Source organism: Bos grunniens, chromosome 16, assembly GCF_055505025.1.
Source record: "Bos grunniens cultivar Pamir isolate PY7600 chromosome 16, Bosgru_T2T1.0, whole genome shotgun sequence".
In the NCBI taxonomy this organism is placed as follows: Eukaryota; Metazoa; Chordata; class Mammalia; order Artiodactyla; family Bovidae; genus Bos; species Bos grunniens.
The window spans coordinates 1432042-1459466 of record NC_141180.1 but is presented as its reverse complement, the minus strand read 5'-3'; the positions used below and the strand labels follow the sequence as shown (position 1 = coordinate 1459466).

General features: G+C 61.7%; 1 protein-coding gene across 1 annotated transcript in view; it reads right to left on the bottom strand.

Moving 5' to 3' along the window:
- CACNA1S (calcium voltage-gated channel subunit alpha1 S) overlaps positions 1 to 27425 on the bottom strand; it is a 56680-nt gene that overhangs the window by 8949 nt on the left and 20306 nt on the right. The window contains exons 8-33 of the mRNA XM_086343106.1: positions 26029 to 26174; positions 25530 to 25611; positions 23641 to 23801; positions 21647 to 21872; positions 20489 to 20696; positions 20196 to 20316; positions 19774 to 19888; positions 19312 to 19405; positions 18673 to 18742; positions 18012 to 18144; positions 17320 to 17449; positions 16711 to 16770; positions 15161 to 15267; positions 14703 to 14790; positions 14343 to 14450; positions 12459 to 12511; positions 12131 to 12277; positions 11534 to 11735; positions 11045 to 11203; positions 9571 to 9681; positions 8984 to 9067; positions 3914 to 3970; positions 2974 to 3102; positions 2478 to 2543; positions 1764 to 1855; positions 1053 to 1212 (exon numbers count right to left, since the gene is read on the bottom strand). Coding sequence (XP_086199232.1) covers positions 1053 to 1212; positions 1764 to 1855; positions 2478 to 2543; positions 2974 to 3102; positions 3914 to 3970; positions 8984 to 9067; positions 9571 to 9681; positions 11045 to 11203; positions 11534 to 11735; positions 12131 to 12277; positions 12459 to 12511; positions 14343 to 14450; positions 14703 to 14790; positions 15161 to 15267; positions 16711 to 16770; positions 17320 to 17449; positions 18012 to 18144; positions 18673 to 18742; positions 19312 to 19405; positions 19774 to 19888; positions 20196 to 20316; positions 20489 to 20696; positions 21647 to 21872; positions 23641 to 23801; positions 25530 to 25611; positions 26029 to 26174 — 3109 coding nt within the window. The remainder of the gene's footprint in view (positions 1 to 1052; positions 1213 to 1763; positions 1856 to 2477; positions 2544 to 2973; positions 3103 to 3913; positions 3971 to 8983; positions 9068 to 9570; positions 9682 to 11044; positions 11204 to 11533; positions 11736 to 12130; positions 12278 to 12458; positions 12512 to 14342; positions 14451 to 14702; positions 14791 to 15160; positions 15268 to 16710; positions 16771 to 17319; positions 17450 to 18011; positions 18145 to 18672; positions 18743 to 19311; positions 19406 to 19773; positions 19889 to 20195; positions 20317 to 20488; positions 20697 to 21646; positions 21873 to 23640; positions 23802 to 25529; positions 25612 to 26028; positions 26175 to 27425) is intronic.

Below are 27425 nucleotides of genomic sequence, written 5' to 3'. Positions count from 1 at the left end.
GGTCCACAGCTTCTCCAGGGGGCCTGGGTGTGCACGGGGCCTGGGTCCACAGCTTCTCCAGGGGGCCTGGGTGTGCACGGGGCCTGGGTCCACAGCTTCTCCAGGGGGCCTGGGTGTGCACGGGGCCTGGGTCCACAGCTTCTCCAGGGGGCCTGGGTGTGCACGGGGCCTGGGTGTGCATGGGGCCTGGGTCCACAGCTTCTCCAGGGGGCCTGCCTCCCAGCCCTCTGGCAACTGCGTCCCACAAGCGAGCAGCCTGTGTCACTGCTCGGGTCCAGGAGGTGTCCTCTGCCCGGGCTCCAGGGACTGATGCTTTAAGTCCCAACCTCAGCCTCTCGCCTGACCCCCGAGGGACGCTGGTCCCCAAGCGCTGCCGCTGTGCGCTCCTCGCCTGTCCTGTGTCACCTGGTGCCTCTAAATGCAAGCTTTGCTGCACACGGCCCCCTGGCCCAGCGGGTGTCTTCAGGGCCAGGACAGTGTCCTATTCACGTTTCTGTCCCTTGCCCTGAGCTCAGGGAACATGAGATGCTCAAAGGATTTCAGTAAACATAGGAAAGAGAAAGAATGAGGGTCCGGGACTGCGGGGCTCTCTGCCTCCTGTGTGCAGGGACGGCGCCCTGAAGCCGCAAAGCCATCTGTGCTCTGCTGCAGGCCCGCGCGATGGCTCTGCTTCCAGACTCTCAGCCCCTAGCAAAGAGGGCAAGCTTCTCTTCCAAGGGAAGAGGGAGGGGCAGGCGGCTTTGCTGTCTATTTTAGGAAATAAAATAGAAGCCTCTGTTTTAGTGCAGAGTCTCAGTAAACCCTTTTGATTTTTTGATTACTAATTGCTAATGACAACAACAAAAAGGTAGAGCCTTTTAACAACAGCTCTGGAGCCTGAGCCTCGCACGCAGGAAAAGAAGCCGCAGCCAGACCGACCACAGCAGGGACACTAGCCGGAGCCCCGGCTGTCTCCTGTGTCCCTGAGCTGCGTCCCTGGAGGGGCAGAGGCGGCCGGGCGGGGCGCGGGCTCCCCCGGGCTCGGCGCATCCCGCCCGCCCGCAGGCCCTCACCAGGAAGGCGCACAGCATGTAGAAGCTGAGGAAGTAGTAGTAGGCGAAGTCCGTGCCACAGGTGTACTCCTCCCCGGGGGCGTAGTCCGACTCGGGGTCACACAGCTGGCCGTAGCTGCAGGCCAGCAGGATCTCCTGCCACGCCTCCCCCGTGGCGCACCTGCAAGGCACAGGTCGGGGCACCTCTCACTCTGGGCCCCGGGTGAGGGAGCCGCCAGCCCCCTGCGAGCAGGACATTCGGGAGCAGGTTGGCACCCCTCAGGACCTGGGGTCCACGGGCTGCCCCTCTGCATCCAGGCTCCCCTGCTCTACCCATCGTGGGGCGCCCTGGGCAGGGGCTAAATGGAGAGGGGGCTTCCCGGACGGAGGCGCAAAATCACTCCAGGACTCATGTCACCCGTGGGTCAGCCAGAGCGGTGACCCCGGAGTGTGGGGTCAGAGGTCGTCAAGGCCCCACCCTCCCTCCGAGGGACACTGGACCTCTGCCTCCCGCCTCGGTGCAGCGAGGGTGGAGAACATGCAGGACCCCAGAGCACCATGGAGACGGCGGCCACTCGTCCAAGAGTGATTGAAACGGGGGCGCGGGCTGTCCAGGGTGAGCATCCGAGAAGGACAGCAAAGCCTTGGCCCTTCTGAGTGCGCACAGGGCCCACGTGTAGGAAGCCAGCTGGCCTCCCACAGCCTGGGGGAGGGGCGGCAGGGGCCTCCTGCCTGAAGAGCAGCAGCACCGCCTGGGGGAAGGTCTGGAAGTTGTTGTTCCGGTTGATCTGGGTCCCGTCCACCAAGGCGATCTTCCCGAACATCTGCAGGCCACGAAAGGCTGGACTGTGGACCTGGACAGGTCTCTCACCGGCCCCAGCTCCCCCGACACCCTCCACCTCAGGTCACACAAACCGGGCTATAGCTGACCCCTGAGCAACGCCAGGGTATAAGTCTACAGTCAGCTCCCCGCCCTGTATCCACGGATTCAACCAACCATGAATCCCGTGGAGCCCTAGTACAGTTCCCTGAAAAATTCACGGATACATGGACACCCGAAGTTCAAATCTGCCTGTTCAAGGCTCACTTATGTTTCCAAGGTTGGGTGAAATTTTTCCCCTCAAGCCAAATTAATCTGGGAGGGGGACACTGTTCCTAACCAAGAGCTGACTTAGGGTCTCAATGTAGAGAGCAGAGTGCTTCAGGAGAGGGTAGCTGAGACCACCAGAGCCTCCAACAGGGGCCTTGGAGACCAGTTCCGCCCTTGTCCATCTGCCCACAAGGTTCCCCTGAGCTGCCGCCTCCTGACTGATGCTGGGCCGGCTGGGAACCACCTCCTCCTCTAGGGCTGTGGCCAAGCCCCGGGCTGCCAGGATGCAGGAGGCAGGCTGGTGAGAGGCCAGCCTGCAGGCCGGCCGGCCTCCCGGGGGCCCTCTGGCCCCTCACCTGCATGCCGATGACCGCGTAGATGAAGAAGAGCATGACGATGAGCAGAGCCACGTAGGGCAGGGCCTGCGGGCGAGGATGGCGGCTCAGGGTGCAGGGCTCCACCGCGCGCCCGGTACGGGGCCCTTCCTTAGCTCACCGGGGACCTGAGGCCCATGGGCCACACCCAGGGTGGCCCTGACGTCCCCGTAACCCATGCGGATACAGTCTCGTGGGTGGGCGAGGGTTCCCTGAGTGCGTGGGCTTCCGGGGTGGACAGAGTCCCATGGGTGGGGGGGGTCACATGGGTAGGCGGGGTCCCGGGGGTGGGGTCCCGTGGGTGGGTGTGGTCCCGAATGGGCGGGGGTCCTGTGGGCGTGGTCACATGGTGGGCGTGGTCCCGCGGTGGGCGGAGTCCCGTGGGTGGGCGGGGTCCCGGCTGGGTGCATGGAGAGCGGTCCCAGGATGAGTGGGGATCCCGGGGTAGGCGGGGCCCTGGGTGGGCGGGGCTGCGCACCTGGAAGGACTTGATGAAAGTCCAGAGCAGCGTGCGCACGCCCTCCGCGCGGCTCAGCAGCTTGATCAGCCTCATGACACGGAACAGGCGGAAGAAGGCGCTGGAGATGCGGGCGCTCTCGTCGGGGTCCTGCGGGGCGCAGCCCCAGGGTCAGTCTGGGGCCGGGGGCGGGCGGGGTGAGGGCAGGCAGGCGGGGAGGGCAGTGTGTGCGGGATGTGTCGCGGTGGGGGTCTTCCAGCCCACCCCGCAGCGCCTGCTGGGACCTCGCGCGGACCCTCGCGGGGCCCAGGGCCCTGGGCTTGCTCAGCCGGAGGCGGGGTGGGCGGGGCGCCAAGCAGTGCGCTGGGCGGACAGGGATTCCGTCCGCCCTGGGGGAGGCAGCGGCCAGGCCCGGCGCCTGCCCTCTGTCCTGCCTCGTGTCATCTCCTCCCCAAGCTGCCACTCAGCTGAGGACCCCGGCAGCGCTCCCGCCCCTCCCCAGTGCCCCCCCAGCGCAGAGTCTCCCAGAAGCTCAGCTGCTCTGTGGCCATCAATTCAATGGCCACTCCACGCCCACCCTGCCCCGCACGTGGCTGTCCCAAGCCGGAAGGCCTCTGCCCATGTGCCCCCCTGACACACCGGATGAATGGCCAGGGAGAGCCCCTGCCTGGCTTTTGGCGTCCCCACAAGCTTGGTGCTGGTGACCTGTCACTGAGGTTCTCTGTCATCCAGTCCTCTCTGGATGCTCCCGTCAGCACAGAGCCCCACGTCCCACCACATCCATGCACACTCTGGTGACACAGAGTCTCCGCCCGCCCCCAACCGGACCCTCGGGGGCCTGCTCGGGGCAGGGGGCCCTGAGCGCGTCTGCCCCATGCAGTCCAGCGGCCAGGCCCAGGCATGCAAGCTGCAGGGCAGAGCTGGTGGGCGAGCGGGGCAGGCTCATGCAGCCTGGAATTACAACGTTCCCGCAGCCGCCACCCAGGCAATACAGTCCCCCGCTGGAGGCCAGGAAAGTCTGTGGAGAGAGAGGGGGAGGGGAGAGAGGAGGGACATGGTGGGAGCGAGGTGAGGCCTCAGAGAGGACAGACCACAGAGGGTTACAGAGAGAACAAAGCAGGGAGGTGGGGGTGAGGACCCCCCGGCGGCGGTTGGTTGGTGTGGGGAGGAAGCTGTGGGGACGGTGAGGCGGTGAGGCGACAGGCCAGGGGCCAGGGAGCAGGAAGAGGAGGGAAGACTGAACGTGGGCAGACCCCCTCGCCTCCCAGATGCAGCCTGTGTGTCTGGGGTCTGTGGAGCTGGGGCTGTGAGTGAGGCCACGGAGGACAGCCCTGCTCACGGTCGCAGGAGAGTCCAGGGGTGCTGGCCCCCACGGGGGTCCCACCCTCCAGGGTCAAAGGCCCTCTGGGAGAGTCTGAGACCCCCTGCCTGGGAGCCGGACCAAGGCTTCTGTCTCAGGGGCCAGCCTCCTAGACGGGCCGGGCTGTGTAGGGGCAGCCTTTCCTCCTGTTTACTCTGAGCTCCTCCCTGCGGCCACATTTCCGGAGAAGCCCTGTTTCTGGAGCCCTGGGGTGGGGAATCATGGTTTTATCTTTAATTATTTGGGAGACTGGTTCCCCGGGCAGCTTTCTCCTGGACCATGGGTTCTTAGCCCAGGCGGCACATCAGAATCGCACAGAGAACTTAAAAAAATATGCACCTTTGCTGGGTCCCCATCCGGCCGATTAAGTCAGCTCCTGGGGACTGGGCCTGGCTTCCAGGTGTAAATGCACCCAGGTGATTTAGCACGCAGCCAGGGATGACAAGCCATGTGCCAGACCTGTGCCGCCACGGGGTGCCTGCAGCCACACGCGGCCGTCTGGATTACGGTGAAAACAACACAGACGAGGTATTCACGTCCCTGGCTGCACTGGCCACATTTCATACGACCAGCAGGTACCCATGGCTCACGGCTGCCACCGTGGACAGAGCAGAGCCCTCCTGGCAGAAAGTGCTAACCGACGGCGCCGCTCTCTCTGCTCTCTGGATTATACGGCAGGGATACGAGTCAGCGTTTTAATTCAAAGTCTTATCATGACTTTAGGCAAACAGGCCTGGTGACGGACATATGCTGTCCCTAAAAATCCCACGGTGACCAACGACACTCTCGTCCCTCCTGCACGGAAGAAAGAGCTCTGCCTGACCCCGACGTCCCCGACCCCCCACGTGGACCTCAAGCTCCAAGAAGTCATCGTTGGATGACTGACTGTCATTCAGGCCGAGACTGAGCCGGTAAGAGATGCTGCCCCAAACCCTGGGCCCGCGGGGGCTACTTCCCAGCAGGGCCTGGGCGTGAAGGAGACGCGCACACAGGCCCTGGGGCACCCTGGTCTGCCGCCTCAAACCCGCCCCCTCCAGCCACGTGCGTATGGACGGAGTTCCGTCTGTCCTGCGTGTGGGGAGAAGCGGACCCCAGGCCAGGCCTGCCCTCACCACAGAAGGCGCCGCTCTCTGCCAGGCTTCCCCTTACAGACTCCAGACTTGCCCTTGGCCCCTGCCCTGGCCCCCACCCTGCCCCCACCCACCCACAAGGGCCAGCCCTAGGCTGGCAGGGCTGCAGTGCTCACTGGTGGGCCGTGGGCGTGCGCCGGCTTGGGGGCTGGTCCTCTCCTGGACTCCTGGAGTAAGCGCCCCACGGCCACCCATGTCCCCGTCAGGGGCTGGCCAGGCCTCTCTGGGACGCAGCCAGCAGGCGCGCGGTCTGGGGGACGCGTCCTTGTGATCCCAGCCTCGGGTTCTGGGATGCCCTTCCTGTCCCCGGCTACCCACCTTCACCTGCAGTCTCCCCAGCTTCAGGTCCTTGGCGAGGCCACCCTGCTGTCTGTCACCCCCACAGCCCACGGCCTGGGTGCTTCCTGGCCACAGCCCGGAGGCCCTGCTGGCTGGATGCCATGGGAACCTCCACTCCCCTGCGCTCCAGCCGTCCCCTCCCTCTGTTTATGGGGCGGCTGCCACATGCTGGGGGCAGGGACCCGTGTTTCTTGGCCTGTGTTTCCAACAACGCATGACCCACCCCACATGCAAGGCAGCTCCCGAACCCCAAGCCCCAGTGCAGAATCATGGAGATGTCCACCCTCACCCCCACCCACGTCCTTGACGCTTTCCTTCCTGTGGCCCCGGGCGGCACTTAACTCATCCCGCTGTCCACACAGCCACAGACTCACGTCCCCTTCCTGCTAGGGGATGAACCAGGTTCCCAGAGCCAGCGCTCCCTGGGGACCCCAGGGCTTCTGCCCAAAGACGTGGCTCCTGCAGTCGCCCCCCATCCCCCACAGCCTGATTCTCCCCTGAGCCCAGGATGTTCTCTAATTTCTCCCATTTTCAAAAGAAACTCTTCTTGGCTGCACACTCTCTCCAACTTCGAGGCTCTTTCTCTTTGTAGGAAACAGAACCGTCCAGGCCTGCAGCCCGCTCTGTCTCTTGCCACTCCCGACTCCTGATGGGCGTCCTTCCCCGGGAGGCTGTAGGGCAGGGGTCCCTCCTGGAGGAGCACCACCGGCCAGCCCCCAGACCTTCGCCCTCCAGACGCCCTGCTCTCTGCCGCTTGTCTCACCCACTCCCACGACTCTAAATGCCAGCTCCTTCCTGGAGTCTCCAACTTAGGGCTCCAGCCTGACCAGCCTGTGTGCTCCAGGCCTCTGACTCCAAGCCCGCTCCGTGTCGCCACCGCAAGCATCCTGAGCTGTCGCGCCCCAAATAGGACTCTTGGTTCCTGCGCTACCCCCACTCCTCCCGGAGTTTGCACGTCTCAGAAAACGGAAGCTCAGTTTCTTGGGCAAGATCCTTGCAGTCACGGTTGATTACTTTTCCTCTCCGCCTAAATTAAGTTCATCAACAAATGCTGTCAGCTCAACGCTCCAAGCAGATCCAGCTGCTGGTCACCTGTCCCCTCCACAGCTCCCGTGCTACCCCTCATCGGGTGATCAGAGTACATCCTGACCACTTGCCCTGAGTGACCCCAAGTGTCCCCTGCAGCTTGTTGGCAGTGCAGCATCCAGAGAGGGCCTCTGAGAACCAAAGTCAGACCAGGTGTAAGTGCCTCCAGGGGCTCTCATCCCCCTAGAACAAAATCTCAGACTCTAACAAAGGACTAATTAACAAACTGTGGAAAATTCTTCAAGAGATGGGAATACCAAACCACCTTACCTGAGAAATCTGTGTGCAGGTCAAGAAACAACAGTTAGAACCAGACAAAAAACAACAGACTGGTTCCAAATCAGGAAAGGAGTCCCTAAGGCTGTATATTGTCACCCTGCTTATTTAACTTACATGCAGAGTACATCATGAGAAATGCCGGGCTGGATGAAGCACAAGCTGGAATCAAGATTGCCGGGAGAAATATCAATAACCTCAGATATGCAGATGACACCACCCTTATGGCAGAAAGTGAAGAGGAACTAAAGAGCCTCTTGATGAAAGTGAAAGAGGAGAGTGAAAAAGTTGGCTTAAAACTCAACATTCAAAAAATGAAGATCATGGCATCCAGTCCCATCACTTCATGGGAAATAGATGGGGAAACAATGGAAACAGTGACTGATTTTATTTTTTTGGGCTCCAAAATCACTGCAGATGGTAACTGTGGCCATGAAATTGAAAGACGCTTGCTCCTTGGAAGGAAAGTTATGACCAATCTAGATAGCATATTCAAAAGCAGGGACATTACTTTGCCAACAAAGGTTCGTCTAGTCAAGGCTATGGTTTTTCCAGTGGTCATGTATGGATGTGAGAGTTGGACTGTGAGGAAGGCTGAGCGCTGAAGAATTGATGCTTTTGAACTGTGGTGTTGGAGAAGACTCTTGAGAGTCCCTTGGACTTCAAGGAGATCCAACCAGTCCATTCTGAAGGAGATCAGTCTTGGATGTTCACTGGAAAGACTGATGTTCAAGCTGAAATTCCAGTACTTTGGCCACCTCATGTGAAGAGCTGACTCATTGGAAAAGACTCTGATGCTGGGAGGGATTGGGGGCAGGAAAAGAAGGGGACGACAGAGGATGAGTTGGTTGGATGGCATCACTGACTCAATGGACATGAACTTGGGTAAGCTCTGGGAAACAGTGAAGGACAGGGAGGCCTGGCGTGCTGCGGTCCATGGGGTCACAAAGAATCGGACACGACTGAGTGACTGAACTGAAGAAAGGACGTGGTCCAGCCCCTGCCCTGTTTCTGAGCTCAGCTCCCCACTCCCCAGCCCTGCCACCAGGCCTCCCACTGGCCCTTAGCCCACCTCCTCCTAGCTCACCCTACTGAGGGGCCGTGCTCTGCCCCCAACCCCGCACGCATGCCTCCTGCAGGACTGAACTGGGGCCACCCGATGTCACCTCCCACCCCTTCACTGGCACACCTGTCACGTGGTGGGTTGGTTTTCACTGCCTGTCTCCCCTGGTGCCCCGGCTCGTTGCTGTATCTGTAGCCCACATGGGGCACTAGGAAAGTATCTGAAGGGAGACGACCGCCTCCCTAACTGTGCACCTGCTTTCAGTCATCTCCTGCCCTCACTCCAGATTCACTTTTTAGAAGTGCAGCTTTGATCCTTCCACTGCCCTGTTCAGAGACCCCCAGTGGCCCCCCACTGCCGGCGACACAAGGTTCGAGCCCCCCACTTGCCTCTCCAGTGGTTCCCCCACCCCTGCACGCTGGCCTGCTTCTACCGAGCTGAGCTCTCCACGCTCTGGACCTTCTGTTTCTTCATCTGTCTCCTGCAGCCACCCTGCCGGTGCAGCTTGTCCCCTCCCCACCTCCCTTTCCTGAAGGTCCCTTCACATGGCGCCACCTCCATGCAGCCTTCCCTGACCACCCCGCCCAGAAAGGACGTCTCCTGTCCACTGTGGTGCTTGCCGTGGGCCGCCTGGCACCTTCATTGTGCCTAGACTCTGAGGTGTGTGCTCTGCAGGATCTGTGGTCCGGGGTGCTGGGCTGCACACCAGTGGGTCCCCCACCAGGGTCTGTGGCCTCAGCCCCACCCCAGCGATGGCTCCGCCCGCCCGGTACTTACGTCGATCTCACTGAGGATGACGTCGATGATGCTGCCGATGACAATCAGAAAGTCAAACACGTTCCAGGGGTCCCCAAAATAGCCCTGGGGGAGGGGGTCCCAGGGTGAGCTGCGGAAGGAAGGGGCTCGGCGGTCCCTGTCTGAGGGATGCAGAATTGCTGGAGTGGGCATGATGCCACTTTCCAGAGCTGCTCCAGGGCCCCTCCTCTGCTCCCTTACCTCCAGAGCATAAAGTGGTCCAACGGGAAGGCAGCATGCCCAGGAGACTCAGGATTGGGGTCCTGTCCACACAGGGAAGTCTTCCCCCACCCAACCCCCTGAAACCCAGGCTCGGGCTTGCGGGCAGACCTGACGGGGTGGGGGTGGGGGAGCATGGACTTGGGGACCCGGACACTCCCCGGCCCCGGGGCTGCCGCTCACACGCTCAGGGACCAAAGGGGCGCTGGCACATACTGTCCACTCCCACGGCCAGAACTGAGCGGCCGGCCGGCTCTGAGTGCCCAAGGGAGGACGAGGCCACGGGGGGCTCTGTGGGAAGGTCGCCCCCTGGCCACACGTGCTTGCTCTCCCCAGAGCCCAGGACTCACCCTGGCCTTGAACGCCATGAGCTTGAGGACCATCTCCAGTGTGAAGATGATGGTGAAGGCTACGTTGAGGATGTCAGAGATGTGGTTCATTTGCTCCGACTGGTTGTAGTGCTGCGGGGGGCACAGGGAGGGGCTGGGTGGCTCCCCCAGAGCCCCGCCTCCTTCCCCAGCCCCTGCCCCACTTTCCTTAGTCTCAGAGAACCGGGAGCCTACTCCGGCCACGTCCAGAATCCTACTGGGCCTCACGGCCACGCCCTCTCCCCGGAAGGACTGTGAAGGAAGGAGAGGGGGGCCCAGCCCGGGTCCCATGAGCAGGTTACCCACACACATCTGTTCTGGGAGGCCGGAGTGGGGAGGCTCTGTGGCCAGCTCCCCGGAGCTGCCTGGGTGCAGGACCAGGAGGAAAGCCCCCTGGCTCTAGGCTGGGGCGACCACCACCACCCACGGTCACCTGTGCCTGCTGGCTGCCCCCCCGGGACACAGAGACAGCCTGGAGCAGTGCCCGCAGCCCCCTCGAGTCTCCCCTACGACCCTCCTGAGATCTGTGTCCTCCAGCATTTCCCAGGAGTCTCTCACCCTCTTAAAAATAAAGTTGACAGAAGCCCACTTCTTCCCTGAGACCTTCCCAGGCAGCAGAGGCTCTGGAGCTGCCCCCGCCCCAGCCCCACCTGTCCTGGCTGGGCTGCCGGACCCCTGTTGCTGCCTCGGGCCCCCATGTTGAGCCCGGCTCCTCCGCTCTGGACCCCCAGCTCGGGACTCCCTTTCCAGACCTGCCCCGCCCGGCAGCCTCTGGTCCTTGGGAGTGTGTGTGACTCCTAGGCCAGGGGCCTTGCTGTGCGATTCTATTGATTCACTGGAATAAGGGATCAGATAATTAAGGCTTCATAACCATGCTGCTTGAGGGGCTTCCCTGATGGCTCAGCAGTAAAGAACCCGCCTGCCAATGAAGGAGACACAGGTTCGACCCCTGGGAGGCAAATGGGAGAAGGAAATGGCAACCCACTCTAGTACTCTTGCCTGGGAAATCCCATGGACAGAGGAGCCTGGTGGGCTACAGTCCACGGGGTCCTCAAAGAGTCGGACACGACTGAGGGACTGAGCACGCAGTGACGCTGCTGACTGTGACTTGTCTACCAAATGTGCTCGTCCCCGCAGAGACGCCTGTTCTGTGAACATTAAACCCACTTTTCTTGGGACTGGAGCCAACATTCCAACCACCTCCACCACCCAGATGTGCGACAGCAGAAGGAACACAGAGAGGGCACTTCGGGCTTCCCACACGGCCCACCCTCTTTGTGGCCGGCCCCGTCCCTGAGTGGCTGCGGCCACGTGTGCGCCTGAATCACCGCCTTCATACACCGCTGCGTGCCTGGCACCTGGGCCTGTGGCCTGCTCCCCTCTCTGCCCCACAGGGCACCTCAGCACAATGGCTGGCACGGAGCAGGCCGTCCAGCCCTGGTCCCGGCGGCCTCACCTGCATGCCCAGGCAGATGGTGTTGAGCATGATGAGGGCGAACATCAGGTACTCGAAGTAGGAGGAGGTGACGATGTACCACACCCGGTACTGGTAGGGGTTCTTGGGGATGTAGCACCTCAGGGGCCGGGCCTTCAGGGCGTACTGCACGCACTGGCGCTGAGAGGGCAGCGTCGGGCAGGTCAGCGCCGGGGCCCCGGCCCCGCCCCCGCCCCGGGCTGGAGGGTCCCGCCCTCGGCAGACCAAAGGCAGCTGTGGCCGCTGCCGGCTGTTCGGGGAAGGGTCTCCCCCAGGGCTGCGGTTCCTCTGGAGCCGACAATGCCCATTTCTAGGGGCTCTGGGCATCACGACAGGTCCACAGGGGACCCCACCCGACCACCGAGTGCTGCTTCGGGTGGGAGATGGGCTGGAGGAGGGTCGTGGGTCACCCCCACCCCAGGACCCTTTTCCCTGGCCCGAGCCTCATGCCGGCTGCAGGGGGCCCAGCACCTGGTTCTTGTCCAGCTCACAGTTCTTGTACTCAGTCTCCCCCTGCTCCTGGAAGGTGACGATGACAAAGCCCACGAAGATGTTCATCATGAAGAAGGCGATAAGGATGATGTAGATGATGAAGAAAATGGCCATCTCCACGCGGTGGTTGTACACGGGGCCCTTGTCCTCCTCATGAGAGTCAATGGCCTTGTACAGCAGCCTGGGGTGGGCAGAGGACAGTGGTGGGCTGGGCAGGCTAGGCTGAGGCCGAGCCCGACTAGGAAGGGTGGGCTCCGTCCCACCGGCAGCAGGGGGGCCGCCTGGACAGTCACCCGTAGGGGAGAAGTTAGGACCCTGCCCGGAAAGGCTGTGGCAGGTCAGGGAAGGGGCCTGCCTCCCGTCCCGCACGGGGTGCCGTGTCCCCCCAGTCGCTCAGAAGGGTGCCCCTGTGGCCAGGGAGGCCCAGTCCCACGCAACCCGGGTCAGGCTGTCCCTGGAGTGAGCCGCCAGCACCCCGTCCCGCACACATGCCGTGAGAGCCCCTGCCATGCCCAGCAGGTGGTTCCTGGGCCTCCCCCGGGCATGGCTGTGTCTCCAGGGTCCCCGCTCACTCACTCAGGCCATCCCTCGAAGGTGGACACGGTGAAGAGGGACATCATGGCCGAAAGCACGTTGTCGAAGTGGAAGGCGTTGTGCACCCACTGGCGGGGACGCACCTCTATCTGTGTGGGGTCTCCATCTTTGTACACATAGTAGTAGCCCCTGGGGTCGGGGGGCCAGGTCACCACACTGCACGCAGGCCCCCTCCCCACGTCCTCCCAGCCCTGGGCAGTGAGTGTGCTCCGGACCCAGGACCCTCCCCAGGGTCACCCGAGGAAGGGGCCTCTGTGAGCCCGAGGAGCTCAGGTTCCCCAGTTCTCCAGCGGAGGGCCCCCCTGCACACCTGCACTCCTCCTCCGTCATCTTGGACAAGTCATTGCAGCTGAAGAACTTCCCCTGTATCCCGGAGGGAAGGAGGGAGACAGGTTGTCATGGAAACAGGGTGGAAAGATGGGGTGGCAGGGAGGAAGGAGGGCAGGGTCTGCGTTTTCCTCTGCAGGGCGGCCTGGCCGTGGGGCAGGGCCCAGGACTGTCCATCCCACCCTGCTCCCCGCCGGGCAGATAGCGGCAAGGCTGGGCACTGGCTCCTGCGTGATGGCACTGCTGGCGCCCAGGCCAGCCCGGGGAAGGGAAGCACGGGCACAGCCCCTGCCCCCTCTGCTGGGTCTCCCTGTCACAGAGCAAGGCCCAGGCTGCCCCGCCCCCCACACCCCTGGCTCAGGCCCTGGGACAGAGCCCAGCTGGGACGGATGAGACCTCTCATCTCCACATGGCGCAGGGGTCCCAGCACGCCCACCCCCAGGGCTCAGTGGTTGGGCTCTGTGAGCCCCTCTGCAGATTTCAGCCTGAGCAGCTTCTCTGATCTGCCTTACACACTGGGTGCCCACGGAATGTTTCATTTGGGCAAAAGGAGGTGATTGCCAGTCTGCCTGTGGCTAAATTAAATTTGAACCCATAGATACTGGTGCGGGTCCCTCGAGGGCCAGGAGAGGGAACTGCCTCCGCCAGGGACACAGGACAAGCTGAAGGCCACACACCGCGTCACCACCTCCCCTGATGTCTCGGAGCAGAAGGTGAACGTATGTGGGCGGGCGGGAACTGGGGGTCTGTTGATAAGAGACTAAGGCACAGAGAGGGTGGAGGGCGGAAGGGCAGCTGCTCCTCGTTCCCTGGGGAGCGAGTCTGGGGGGCTTCTATGCGGCAGCCTAGATGGTGCCAAGGTGAGAATGAGTCGGTCATATCGAGACCCTGCCCTCAGGGGTGCCAGGGTCCCCAGGTTGCAGAGGGCAACGCTGGGCAGGAGGGCGGGGCAGCCTGGCTGGAGCGGGGGGATGGGCCGCATGCAGCCCGCTGTGAGAACTGTTTTGAGACTAAGCTGTCAGTCCAGACACCTCTCCCACTGTGCCAGGACAGAAACCCACAGGACCCGGCCCCTAAACGTCCTCTGGGAGCCCCACCCTGACAGCTCTCCCCAAAGCCTGCCCCTGCCCACAGGGACGACCTGGTGGGGTGTGCAGCGTGGCCCTCTCAAGCCCTAGCAGAGGCCTGGACCCAAAGAAATTGCCCTCGAAATGTTAGTTAAATGAATGAAGGATTGTGAGATGAAGCTATTGCATGTCTAAGAATGACTGAGGTTATATAATCGTGATTGAAAAGATGGTGCTTTGGGGGCGGGAGCAGAGGGTTCTGGAAGGACCTGGAAGGTCATGAATGTGGATTTGTCCTCGAGGTCATGTCTGTGTCCTGCATGTGATCTAAAAGCCAGAGGCATCCAGCAATCAGATCTGGAAAAGAAGCGGGACTGCAGGGCTGGCTGAGTCCCAGACGGGAGTGACTGGCTGAATTCTCCCAGAAAACTGAGAACCTGAGGGGGCAGCTCCCAGATGGGACACAGCAGATCCCCACCCCCGCCCTGCAGAAGCTCCCGGTGGACACACCAGTGGGCGCTCAGGTTGCAGAGGCGCGGTGGGTGAGGGTTAGGCCCAGCCCTGTCCCCGAGGGTGGAGGGGATGGCAGCAGGGAGGATGCTGCTTAGGCTGGCAGACCGGGGCCTCGATCCAGAGGGCCAGCGGGACAGCGGGGGGCCACCCCTGAGGGTCCGCACTCAAGCTCCTGACAGCATGCCTTACACCCGTGCATTCAGGACACGCGCCCTCACAGCTGGCCTCCCTTTGCTTGGAGGGGACATGGGCCAGCCAGCACTGGGCGGGGGGCCGGCGGGGCTCACCTTGAAGAGCTGGACGCCGATGCAGGCGAACATGAACTGCAGGAGGGTGGTGACCAGGACGATGTTCCCGATGGTGCGGATGGCCACGAACACACACTGTACCACGTGCTGCAGGGGTGGGAGCCTGGTCGGCACCTGCCCCTTCTCACGCCCAGCCCAGCCCAGCCCAGGGGCCTCGAGTGCAAGCTTAGCTCCCTCCCAGCTTGTTGAGGACAGAAAGGGCTCATGGGGACAAAGCTGCCCAGGCTCATCCCCATCCCCACTGTGCAAAGGGGGCGGGCCGAGCCAGTGCTGTCTGGGCCAAGTCTGGAGTCAGGCTTGGGGTCCCCTCCCCCGAGGGTCCCTCTGGGCCCCTCTCACCTTCAGGCCTTTGGCTCTGTTGATGGCCCGGAGCGGTCGGAGCACCCTCAGGACCCTCAGGATCTTCACCACGGAGATGGTGCTGGACCTGGGGGCGGCCTGCTCAGCCTTCCCCCGCCCCCAGCTCTCTGCATCCCCGCCTGTCTGCCTGGCCGCCCCCTGAGGCTGCGTGTGTCCCACCCCGGGACAGAGGGGCCTCCCGCCCTGGGCTGCCTCCCTCCAGGGTGGGCCACAGACCTTCTCCTCCGTCAGACAGGAGCTCCCCAGGCACCAGGGCCATGTTCCCCACGGGGCTGGGGGCAACTGCCCTCTCTCCACATGCCCTCCTGGTCTCCCACACACACTCTGCCTGCTGAACCTTGTCACTCAGGCCAGGTGGTGCCAGACCAAGGGACCCTGAATGCCATCCCCAGGCAGCTCGGGGCCCACCAACCAACACGGGCCGCTGCCCCACTCACTCGAGTCCCATGGAGATGAGGGACACGGCCACCACCACCAGGTCCAGAATGTTGAAGTAGTTGCGGCAGAAGGAGCCCTTGTGCAGGAAGGCCCCGTAGGTGGTCATCTAGGGGGAGAGGCGGCATGCTGGGGCGGGGCGGGGCTTGGGACACGCCCCCTGGTTGGGGGCGGAGCCCGGGGACACGCCCCTGGTGGGTGGAGCCTGGGGACACTCCCCCCTGGTGGGAGTGGAGCCTGATGACACACGCCCCCTAGTGGGTGGAGCCTGGGGACACGCCCCTAATGGGGCACCTGGGGACACTCTAGGCACTGAGACACTCAGGGCACAGCCCCATCCTCAGCGCCCGATTCTGGGACCGCAGGGACCTCTCTTGGGCAGCGAGGCCATGGGAACCCAGGGTCTCCTTGTTATAGAAGCCCTGCCCTCTGCCCTACAGATACAATTCCCCTTCCTATCCTTCCTCCTCTTCCTCCTCCTTTCCCTCCTCCTCTTCCTCCTCCTCCCTCCTCCCCCCTCCCCTTCCTCCTCCTCCCTCCTCCTCTTCCTCCTCCTCCCTCCTCCTCCTCCCTCCTCTTCGTCCTCCTCTTCCTCCCTGGAAAGTGTTCTAGTAGTGGTTGGGTCAGGCTCAACAGCCCGTCAAGAGTGAAGACCTTGCCTGGCGCCACCCCCCACCCCAAACATGCTGTATCCCAGCCCAGATGGTCCACTTTCTCCTCTCTGAGCACATCTCAAACATCTCTGTACAATGCATCAGTCACTGTTTCATCCTGGAGTGCCCTACTCTCTCTCTGATGAAGTCCTGTCCAATCTCAAGGCCTAAGTCTAACGTCACCACCTCCAAGAAGTCCTCCTGGACCCCAAGGAGCTACCATTTCCCTCTGATTAATTCCTTCAATAAACAGGCCCCTGAATGAAGGGATTGTCCTCCCTTCATACTGCAGCCGGCTCTGGGCCTGCTCCCCTTGCACGGCTCCCCTCTTCCCTCCGGGCCCCAGTCACAGATGGGAGACCTCTGCCCCCAGACCCCCCACCATGATGGTGTGACCCAGTGTGTCCGCTGTGAGAACAGGAGGGCAGCGGTGTGCTATGGATGCGGGGCATGAGGTGGGGGCCGGGAGAGGGCGGAGCTGCCAGAAACCCCGCCCAGGGCAACAGCCACTTCTCTGGGACCCTGGGGGAGCCCTTTCAGTCACTGGCAACAAAGGCCTGGGAACAGATCACTGCTCCCCGTCTGCACTTAGGCGAGCCGAGCCTGGACGGTGGAAGAAGGTGCCCAAAGCTTCACAAACACACAGGGCGCTCTGCTGAGAGGCGCATGGGCTGCCCACTGACCGTACCCCAGGCCTGCACCCACCTGCCTGCTCGCCCGCTCATGCCAGCTCTGAGCTGAGACCACCCGGTCCCCTGGGTCCTGAGAGTCTGTCTCTGTTGCTCTCCGCCGCCTTCCGGCTTGTCCCTCCTCCCTGCGACCCAGCCCCCGAGGGAGCACAGCCTGTGTAAGTGGGGGCCCCAGCCGGCCCGGGGTGTCATCTCATGGCCTTCACTCACCTTGAGGACAATCTCCACAGTGAAGACAGAGGTGAACCCGATGTCAAAATACCCGAGGATCTGGTGGCAGAGCAGGAGTCAGTGAGAGAAGGAGCAGAGCAGGGATGGCATCGTTACCTTCATCAGCATCAGCACCGTCACCACACCGCTGTCATCATCAAAACCACCCCCCACCCCCATCCCCCACACCATCCCCCCACCCCCCACCCCCCCACCCCCCACCACCCCATCCCCCAGCACCACCACCCCCTCCCACCACCACCGTCACCACCATCACACCGTCGTCACCATCAAGACCACCCGCACCCCATCACCACCATCCCCCCAACACCACCACCATCACCACACCACCATCACCATCAAGACCACCACCATCCCTACCATCATCACTGCTAAAACCCAGCACCCAGAGCCTGTCTAGGGCACATGCTGTGACCACACTGTCCAGAAGGAGTGAGTCGGGCAGCCTTGGCCCTCTGGGGACTTAAACTCTAAGCAACTGTGATGCCGGGGGCCTCATAGCGGATACAGCTGAACGGAGGGGGGCCTCAGGGTGAGGTGTGGGTGCCTGAGGCCTGGAGTGAGGGGCGCTGAGTTGGCTGCCATCACCTGGTTCCTCACGGACTCAGCCCGGAGGGGGTCCTCGGCGGCCAGGGCGGCACTGCTGAGCAGGATGAAGAGCAGGATGAAGTTAGTGAACCAGGTGGCATTGACAATGCGGTGGCACAGGACGCGGATCCTGTGGGCGAGCGAGGGGTCAGGAGGCTCTGAACGCGGCCTTCAGGCCTCAGCAGCCTCCGCCCTGGTCAGTGCAGAAGGTCCACCTGCATCCAGGTGGCCTCTGCGGGACTTGCCGGGCCCCGCCCCCGTTCTGTTGCTACGCAGCCCCATCCCATCCCTCAACAAGCCCTCCCCGAACACTCCACCCATCAAAACACGGAGCAGGCTGCTCTCCAGCCTCAGGCCCTGAGGCTGACCGCTGAAACTCCAGGAGAACTATGGTCTGTTATCTAAAGGTGTCAGACTGAAGCCCGTGAGAACTACAGCCCCACTCTGCTCTCAGAAAGGAACCAACGTATCTGGTCACACTTGGGTATAAGTAACGCGTGAGGCTTAAAATATATGTCTGCTGGGGATGCTGGCATTTTAAATGGAGCAAGAGATCTGAAGTTAAAGGAATGCCTTTCTCACAGTGTAACTGTAGGCCCAGAGAGTTGGGAGAAGGCGGTCTTCTCGGAGCAGGAAGCAGCCTTCTCTGAGACCCCACCATCACCCTGCCCCACCGCCGAGGAGCCACCCACTTGTTGGTGGGGCTGAAGATGAAGAAGGCACTGGCTTCTGGAATGGGCACCGCCTTCTCCTTCAGCTGCAGCTCAGCCAGCGGACGGGGCCGGGGGCTTATTGGGACCTCGGGCTCGTCTTCCTCGTCGTCCCCTGTGGGGAGGGCAGAGAGGCTGGGGTGTCTTTCCACGCTTCACTACTCCCTCGGCTCCTGTGCTCTGAACCAACCGTGAGCCCCCAGCAGCCAGGGAGTGACACGCAGCGTGGGGGGCCGGCAGGGTCCACCCGGGCACCTCCCTTCCCCACAGCACGCTGGCCTGAGAGCTGTCGGCCTTGGGACCTTCCAGAAGTGGGGCCAGGAGCAAGGTCCCAGAGTCTTGCTGCTGCAGCTCTTGTCTCGGGGCTGGATGTACCACCCTGGGGTGGCTCACAGGCTGGGGGCGCAAGGGGCCCTGCTCTGCAAGCGACCACAGTGCTGGGCCCGGCTCTGCCCCTGACTTGCCTGCCAGGCAGGCTCCCACCTCGTGCCATTGAGGGCAGGAGTCCCGTTGAGATAAATGGACTCTGAGCTTCTCTCTCCCGGAGTCGGGTTCCACAAACCCTCATTTGGGTGCGGGGAGGGGAACAGCCAGCATGAGGAGCCACCCCTGCACACCCCGCCCTCAGTCTCAGGACCCTCACCTGGGAAGTCGGCTGAGGGATAGGGGTCCTTCACCTCGTTGACGTTGGATTCAAACTCGTCGATCTTCAGCTGGAGGGAGGAACAGAGCAAGATGAAAGGCAGAGCTGTGGTCCCCACCGGCCGGAGGGCGTGCAGGTGTGAGCTCACCTGAGCCTCCCTGCAGCCTGGGGGTGCTGCTGTCACGGTCAGTCATTCCCATCTCACGAAGGGGAAGCCAGGCCCAGAAAGCCACCGGGACCCCCGCCTGTCTGAGCCTGAGCACCATACCCCCCGCTTAGTTCTCAGAAGACACAGGAGTCCCCAGGCCAGGACCCTCCCACCCCCTGCCCCTCTGAACTCTACTTCCTCAGCCCCCAGGCCGGGACAGAACGGCAGGGCTAGAAGCTGGTCTGCACTGCTCCGTGGAGCAGAGTATCAGATGGGGAACGGGCATGATACAGAGAAGTCTGCTTCCTCGGTTGGGGTGTGTGCGCCCTCAGCGCAAAGGCTTCCCTGCAGTGGAGCTGCCCTGACCTGGCTGGTGCCCAGGCAGACAGCCCCCTTCCCACAGCACCCATCCTAAGGCATGGGCGAAAGGGGGACTTTCAGAGGCCCCTCCCCGCAGCCCCTGAGAGCACCCAATGGGCTGACGGGCTCACCTTGGCGGTGGTGGGGATGCCTTCCCCCTTGGGTTTCTGCTCCAGCTTCTTGGCCACCGTCACCTTCTCCTCCTCTGACTTGTCCGGGAGACCCCTGAGTTGGAAAACCAAGCAAACCCAAAGTGGAGACCCCGCTCCTCCATGGGAGAGAACCTCCACCTTCTGGGGTCTGCTCAGCCTGAGGGCACCCTCCCCGACCCCACCCAGGGTTCGAGGCGGGGGCACTACATGAGGGCAGGAGCAGCACAGGCCAAGCGCATCCTCCCCCAACGATGAGCGAGCAGCGCCGGCAGCCTCGGTGTCAGCCACCCCAGGGCCTGCCAGCTGGTGGGGGGCAGCCGTGGCGCCATCCGTGGTGGCACTGTCTGGGTTCGGTTTGGTCCAGGACGGCTCAGCTCTCCTGTGTGGGGTGCCCTCCCTCCGCCCCTCTCACAGGTCCCTCCTGCTGGGTCACCCACTCACTTGGACATCTTCCTGCGTCTCCGCTCTTCAGCCTTGGCCTTCTGGGCAGAAGTCAGGCTCTCGGCCTCTGCCAGGTTGTCCACAGCGATGGCCAGGAAGACGTTGAGCAGGATGTCTGAGGTGCCGCTAAGGAGCCGGGGTGCTGGGCTCGGCAGGACCTGCCTGCCCTGGTGCTCGGGCTTTCTGGGACTGACTCCTCCCCGCTGTCACCAGTCACCCTGAGGTCCCTTAACCTCCTGCTGGAAGGAACTGCCCTACTGCTGTCCCCACAAGGCACCTGCTGTGTCCCCTCCCCCGCCCTGGATCCTGGGCACTCCCCCCTTCCTGCAGAGGGCCTGGGCACCTGGACCCCCAGTCCCAGCCCCTCTCCCGGCCCTTCCCCACTCCGGGCTCTCTTCTGAGCCCTGCGCCCCAGGGGATACAGTTGCCACAAACAAACAGGATGATGAAGTAAATGCAGACAAGCACCCCGGGGTAGGATGGGCCGCCGTAGGCCATGATCCCGTTGTACATCACGGAGTTCCAGTCCTCTCCTGTCAGCACCTGGGGTGGGAGGGGAACAGAGGGATGTGAGAGTCTTCCCTGGGGACTACGTTGTCCAAGAGCCCCCTTCCAGCGTCGCCCCAAAACCGTCCACGGCTGGAGGGGACGGGGGGCGGGTCAGAGGAGGCGAGGCCCCGCCTGGCAGGGCAGGCAGCAAGCGGCTCTGGCCTACCTGGAAGACGCTGATGAGGGCCTGTGGGAAGCTGTCGAAGTTGCTACGCCGCACCTCGGTGTCCTCGAAGTCGTACCTGCCCCCGAAGAGCTGCATGCCCAGCAGGGCGAAGATGACGATGAACAGGAAGAGCAGCAGCAGCAGCGAGGCGATGGAGCGGATGGAGTTGAGCAGCGACGCCACCAGGTTGCTCAGCGACGTCCAGTACCTGGAGGACGGGACGGGCGCTGAGGTGGGGCGGCCGGTCAGGCTCGGGCTGCCTGGATCCAGAGCTCCCATCCCGGTTTGTCATTTCGTTCTCCTTAGTAGGGTGGCCGTTTGACTTCCGGGGCCACCACTAGACTCTGAACCCCACGGGGGTGAGGCCCACCCCCTCCCCTGCACCCAGGGCCCGCGACCACTCCACGCCCTCTTCTCGGCTATCCTTTCTCACCACCCCTTCTCCTCCTCCTGTTCCACCTTCCTTTCCTTCCTCCCTCTCCCAGTCTCTTCCCTTTCCTCTCTCTTTTCCATGCCCCTCAATCGGCCTGGTGAGAGGTAAGTAAACAGGAGAGATGGAGGTGGAAGGGGGAAGGGTCGAGGGGCGGGGCAGGGAGGAGGAGGGAGGGGCGGCGGGACCACGCCTCCTGATGGAAAGGGGGAGGGGAGGGGCGGGGCAGGCGGATAGGCGGGACCACGCCCCAGTCAGGAGGGTGGAGGGGCGGGACGGGGCAAGGCGGGAGGGGCGGGGCAGGCAGGAGGTGTGGGGGTGGTCGGAGGGGCGGGGCGGGGCAGGCGCGGGGCGGGAGGGACCACGCCCCTGATGGAAGGGTAGAGGGACGGGGCAGGGAGGCAGGAGGGAGGGGCGGTGGGACCACGCTCCCTGATGGAAAGGTGGAGGGGCGGGAAGCGGCAAGGTGGGAGGGGCAGGGCAAGGCGGTCGGGGCGACGCCCCTGCTTGGAGGGTGAAAGGGCGGGACGGGGCAAGGCGGGAGGGGTGGGGCAGGCGGGAGGGGCGGGGCGGTGGGAGGGGTGGGGCGGGGTGGTGGGAGGGGTGGGGCGGGGCAGGCGGGGGGCGGACGGGACCACGCCCCTGCTGGAAGGGTAGAGGGGCGGGGCAGGGAGGCAGGAGGGAGGAGCGGGGGAGGGGCGGGGCGCCGGGACCACGCCCCCGCTCACTTGGTGATCTTGAAGATCCGCAGCAGACGGATGCAGCGCAGCACCGAGATGCCCAGGGGCGACATGGCACCCGACTCCACCAGCAGGATCTCCAGGAGGCCGCTGCACACCACGAAGCAGTCGAAGCGGTTGAAGATGGACATGAAGTACTGGCGCAGGCCCAGCCCGTACATCTTCATCAGCATCTCCACGGTGAACAGGGCCAGCAGCACCCGGTTGGCCACGTCTGCAGGGCGGCCCGCGCAGCTCAGCGCCACTGCCCTGCGCATCCCGCCTGGGCCAGGCCCCCAGTGACCCTCCACTTCCAGCGACACAAGGGCCCCACACCCGGCACCCTCCCCGCGGCGTTTCCAGGACATCCTCCTCTCCCTGCCCTCCAGATCCAGTAAAACCTGGTGAATCCTCCCCACTGAAGGGACACAGCCTAGATTCTAACAAGGTAAACTGTACCGCGTTTGGCAGGCCCGCCCTCCTCACTCCAGCAATCAAGCCGCAGGCATTTTGACCCCATTTCCTTGACCTCCCAGAAACACAGCAACCAGGGGTCGCGAACCCATGTCCCCTGAAGGGGAAGGGCAGAGTCCTAAGCACTGGGCTGCCAGGGAAGTCCCCTCTTGCCTTTTAAAATGTTCACTTCCCTTGCCTCCTGGACACCACACCCCCCTAGGATTCCTCCAGCTTCTCCTGTGCCCCTCTTCTCCTGTGCCCTCTTCTCCTGTGCCCTCTTCTCCTGTGCCCCTCTTCTCCTGTACCCTTCTTCTCCTGTGCCCCTCTACAGAGGCACCCCCACCCCCCCCTGAGTGCTGCACTTGAGCTGAGCACGTGAGTGCACACCGTCCTCTGGGGGCCTGGTGATGCCTTCTAAGGCCAAGCTTCGATTATCATGCCTGATGGTGACTCTGGACCTTGACTTTTCAACCCAGACCTTCCACTGGCTCCCAGACCTAATCTGCGTCTGTCTCCTCAACGTCTCACTGGGATGTCTCAAAGGAACCTCAAACTCAACATGCCCAAGATTAAGCTGATGGGGACTGCCTGTCTTCTCCCATCCCAAAAAAATACTTGGTCACTGACTGTCTTCCCCATCTCAGCAAGTGGCACTGCCATTCACTTATCTGCATAGACCAGGGACCTCAAATTCATCTCTGACCCCTCTTGGTGGATAGTGTTCACATTTTGTCTACATTGGTTATTGACAACGCATTAACAATGCTTAACACACTTAAGGAGTTCTCAAGAATGTTGGCTGCAATGAGTGGATGGATGGATGGTTAGATGGATGGATGGATGTGTGGATGGGTGGATGGTTAGATGGATGGATGAACAGATGGACAGATGCATGGATTGATTGATGGATGAGTGGATAGACGAATAGATGGATGAATGCATACATGCATCTGATCTGTAACATTATTTCCTGTCTCCTCCCCACAGAAAAAGATAGTGTTCTAGCAGTTTTCCTTCTTTTATCTTTTTCATCATTTTAACCCGAGTGTCTTTCTCCCATCCAGCCTCCCCTCCTCTGTGATCCTCCCCTTACATTTCCCTCCATCGTTGCCCTCCCTATTTGACCTGACATCACTCATCAATATCTGTCTTCTTCTTTGGCTCAGGAAGCTCCTTGAAGGTGGGAGAGGTACCTTCCTTCTCTGTGTTCCCTGCATTCTTTCCTTGGCCTTACATAGAGCGTGTATGCTCTAAACACTTGGTGAGAGGCTGCTGTGTATGGAGTAGAACTTGAATGAACTTGGATGTGTGAAGCGCTCAGTCACTGCTCACCGGTCCATCCAATAGCTGTGTCTGTGATCATTTGCCCAGGCACCTGGCAAGCACCTGGTGGGTCCCCAGTGTGCTGCTGTTATTAATATTTCCCCTGGTAATGCCACGAGGAAGAGAGGGCCACCACTAGAGTTCCTAGAAAATGATGTCAACGTCTAACTGACTTCACAGAACCTGAGGCACCATTGGCTTTGGCCGCCAGTCACGTGTCTCACCTTGCAGGTGGGTCAACCAGAGAGGCTGGTGGTGGTGCTCTGAGGCGATCGACAGTGTGTTGAGAGCGACGATCAGGATGACCAGCCAGTAGAAGACCCTGGACTTCACCACATCATGGCACTTCCAGCGGAAGACGCGGTTCCACTGCCTCCAGTGTCGGCTGAGAAGCAGGCATGGAGGGAGGGGAAAAGGTTGTGTTACCAGAGCCCCCACCTCCCCCGGGGCTGCCTTCAGACCGCTCTGGTCACACTTAGTCTGACCACCCACTCCCTCCTCCAGCTACACCAGAGGAGACAAGAATGTGAGCTGCAGAGACAGGTGGCAAATCTTGCCTCCTAGAGCAAATATCTTCACATTTCAGAGGAGAACAGCAGCGATGCTGACCTTGGGGGTCACTAGAGACAACACAGGCGCTGAGTTTAGCGCAGTGCCAGGCCCAGAGTAGGGCTCCATACGTTTCCATCTTAAGTAGAGCCACACTGGGATGCCCCGTTTCGCTGGTCATAAAGTCAGTTCTTTAGCAAATTGGTCATATTGGTGTTGGGGAGGGTTCACAGAAATGGCACCTCCATCTCTGGCACAGCCTTCGTGCAGCGTTTACCGGGGTTCAGCATCTCCATGCCCTCTGACCCAGCAAGTCTTTCTAGGAATCCACCGGGCAGAGACGTTCACTCTTACACACAACTGTTCCCTTCGGCACAGTTTGTACTGCCCCAAACTGGACAGATTAACTAGACTATGACATATTCATGCTGTGGAATAGTTTATGTTCAAAGATCTACTGCCAGAAGGTGTGTGTGAGCTGTCACACCTTGCAAAGCTGCAGAGGGACCTTAACTGCGTGTCACTAAGTAAAAAGAGCCTGCCTGAGATCGCACACTGTGACATTCTGGGAAAGGCAAGACTTTGGAGATAGTGAGCTCAGTGGTAGGTTGCCAGGGATGGGAGGTGGAGGTGTGAATAGGCAGAAGCAGAGGCTTTTTAGGGCAGCTACACTCCGCATGATATTATAATGGTGGGTGTGCATCATCAGACATAGGCTGAGCCCCAGCATAAACTGGACTCGGGGTGGTGATGCTGTCCACGCAGGTTCCTGAGTTGTGACAAATGGCCCATCTGGTGGAGGTGCTGATGGCAGGGGCCCCAGGCATGATCAAGGGGAGGGCAGGTGGGCAGTCTCTGCACCTTCTGCTCAGTTTTGCTGTGAATCTGAAACTGCTCCGAGAAAAGAAAGTCTTTTTTTAAAACAAGTTTTCGTGTGTATAAATTTGCCCTAAATAGATCATTCTAAATTTAGGATGTCAGCTTCCAGTTTATGGGTGGATCATATCATTTATCCAGCAAGCCCTCCTGTGTGTTGGGTCCTTTTGTTGGTTCCGAAGTGACCGTGGTTAACATGAGAAACCCTGTCATGTAAAAAACTCGTGTGTGTATGTGTGTGTGCGCACATGCGTGCATGTGTGTGTCAGAGAGATGAATGCGTAGAAGCAGCCTTGGAGGGATGCAAATCCGTTTCCATGGTTACCTCTTTGAAGGGCAGCAAGGACTCCATCTTTTCTTTGGTGCATTTCTCTATTGTTGGATCTCTCAAAGTCACAATTGTGTGTGAATTTGGAAGCAGCCAATCAAACAAACTCACGGTCCTCTTGAGACAAAGGCGCCAGGGCTCCAGCCCCCTGCCCCAGAGGCCTGCGACGCTGCGGCCTCCCCTGCTGGAGCAGAGGTTCCCGGGACTAATTACCCCACCGGCTCCCAGTGTCTCCCTCACGTGATGTGGAAATAGGTCATCTGCTCAATGCCCGCCTCCCGCACTCAGGGAACATGACCCAGAAGCCACCCACGGTGGGTGACTGGGGCTGGGGGGACCCGGAGCCGGGCAGACACTCACATGAACTGGATAACTTTGTTCAAGCCCGCGATTTCGTACAGGCTCTCCGTGTCGGAGCCGCCTTCATCCAGAGCCAGCTTCCCTGGGGACAGAGAGGCACGGGTGGCCAGGCTCCCCTCTGGGCTGGACGCACCAGGAAAGGGCACAGACCAGGGACACCTGGGATAGCGGCCCTGTGTGGGCCTGGACCCCTCCCTCTGCGCTGTCCTGATTCCCAGGAGCCAGAGAGCCTGCACTGTCAGGAGGGTGGTTCCTGGGGGCCGCGAGGTACTTTGGTAGTCAGTGCTCTGGACGGGCCCTGGGCCCACCTGGCCACCTCCACCTCCAGGCACCAGGCTTGCCCTCTAGGGGCCATGCTTCCTCATCTGCAAAGTGGGGCCCTCAGTCCTGCTCATCAAGCCCTGGGGCTGTGGGGGAGCAGGGCGTGGTGATGCCCTTATTGGGGGCCGGCGCGAGGGCAGCTTGGGACGGGGTGCTGACTGTTGCCCATGGCTCCCACCTTCTCTCAAGTCATCCACGTCCATGACCTCGCCCTGCGTGATCCAGCTCAGGTAGCCCCGGAGGTCCTCCTCCAGCTGCTGCTTCTCCCGCAGCTTCTGGAAGGTCCCCCTGGACTTGGCCTTCTCCCGCTCCTTGGTGAATTCCCTGCAGGGGGCCGGGGAGCAGGAGGAGGAGGAGGAACCAGTTGCAGGGATGGAGTTTCTTGGGTCACTGAGCCCCTTCTGAGGCTGGACATGCCCATCCTCCTGGTCTGGGTATCGCGGGGGTCTGGGGACCTTCCGGGGCCGAGGGCAGCACTCCCCCCAGCCCTGCCCTCCAGGATGCTTGGCGCACGTGGCCCCCCTCTATTGTTCCTTCTCATCCCATCTCATTCCTCCTGCCTCGTCTTGGGTGACCTTGGGCAGGGGTTAGTGGCATGACCATCCACTGCCTAACAGAACTGCCTGGACCCTCCCGAGACAGGCTGGGACCTGTGACCTTTTGCACACTGCTTGCACATGGACACACCTCTCCTCCAGCAACAAGATACAAAGCAACTACACGGGACTAAAAATACCTGCTGCATGTGCAGCTGGGGCAAACTCTGGACCAAAAGACACAAAGACAAAAAAAAAAACCGCCCCTGCTGCCATTTCTGGAGAGCCGGAGCAGCAGGTTACTGCACGTGCCCCGTATACTCAACACCACGAGGGCTGGGCACACCCCCTCGGCACCGCCTGCGGCCCAGCCCCTGGGCACACCGGGACGTTCATCCCACCCCAGGAACCAGCGAAGGAGGCTCTGGCTTGTTGCTGCCTCCTGCAGCTGGTGAGGAGCCCCAGTGAAGTCTGGCCTGACTTCCTGGTCTGGCCCTAGTCAGTGTACTGCCTGGGGAAGGCCGAGAGCTGCCTCGAATCACTGGTTTTCCCTGCAGCCCTGGCCCTGTAGGCCGCCTGACGGATTTAGTTCTGCTTACAGACCTAAGGCTTCAGGGGCGGGGTGGGGGCTCCTGGGCCTCGAAGAAACCAGGGTGCAGCAGTGGGATGGAGGACTCCAGGGGCGGGGAAGGCTCCGGGCAGGGCGGGGGGCAGCCAGCCTGAGGGGCAGGGGCAGCCAGCCTGAGGGTACCAGGCTGCAGCAGCCAGATGGGGGACCCGAGGGTCGGGGAAGGCTCCGGGCAGGGCGGGGGCAGCCAGCCTGAGGGTCTGCTCACACCACCTGCACCCTCACACTGCCGGGCAGGGTCCAAGAGGGGTTCTTGGCCACCTTGTGTCCCGGTCCGTTCAGGGCTCCTGTGAAAGCTGTGGGTCCCTCCTCAGAACCATGGGGAAAATGCTCCATTTCGGGCAGTGTTGTAAAGTGTTTCATTTGGAAACCAGAGCCTGACGACGGAACCAGTGGTATGAAAATGTAGTT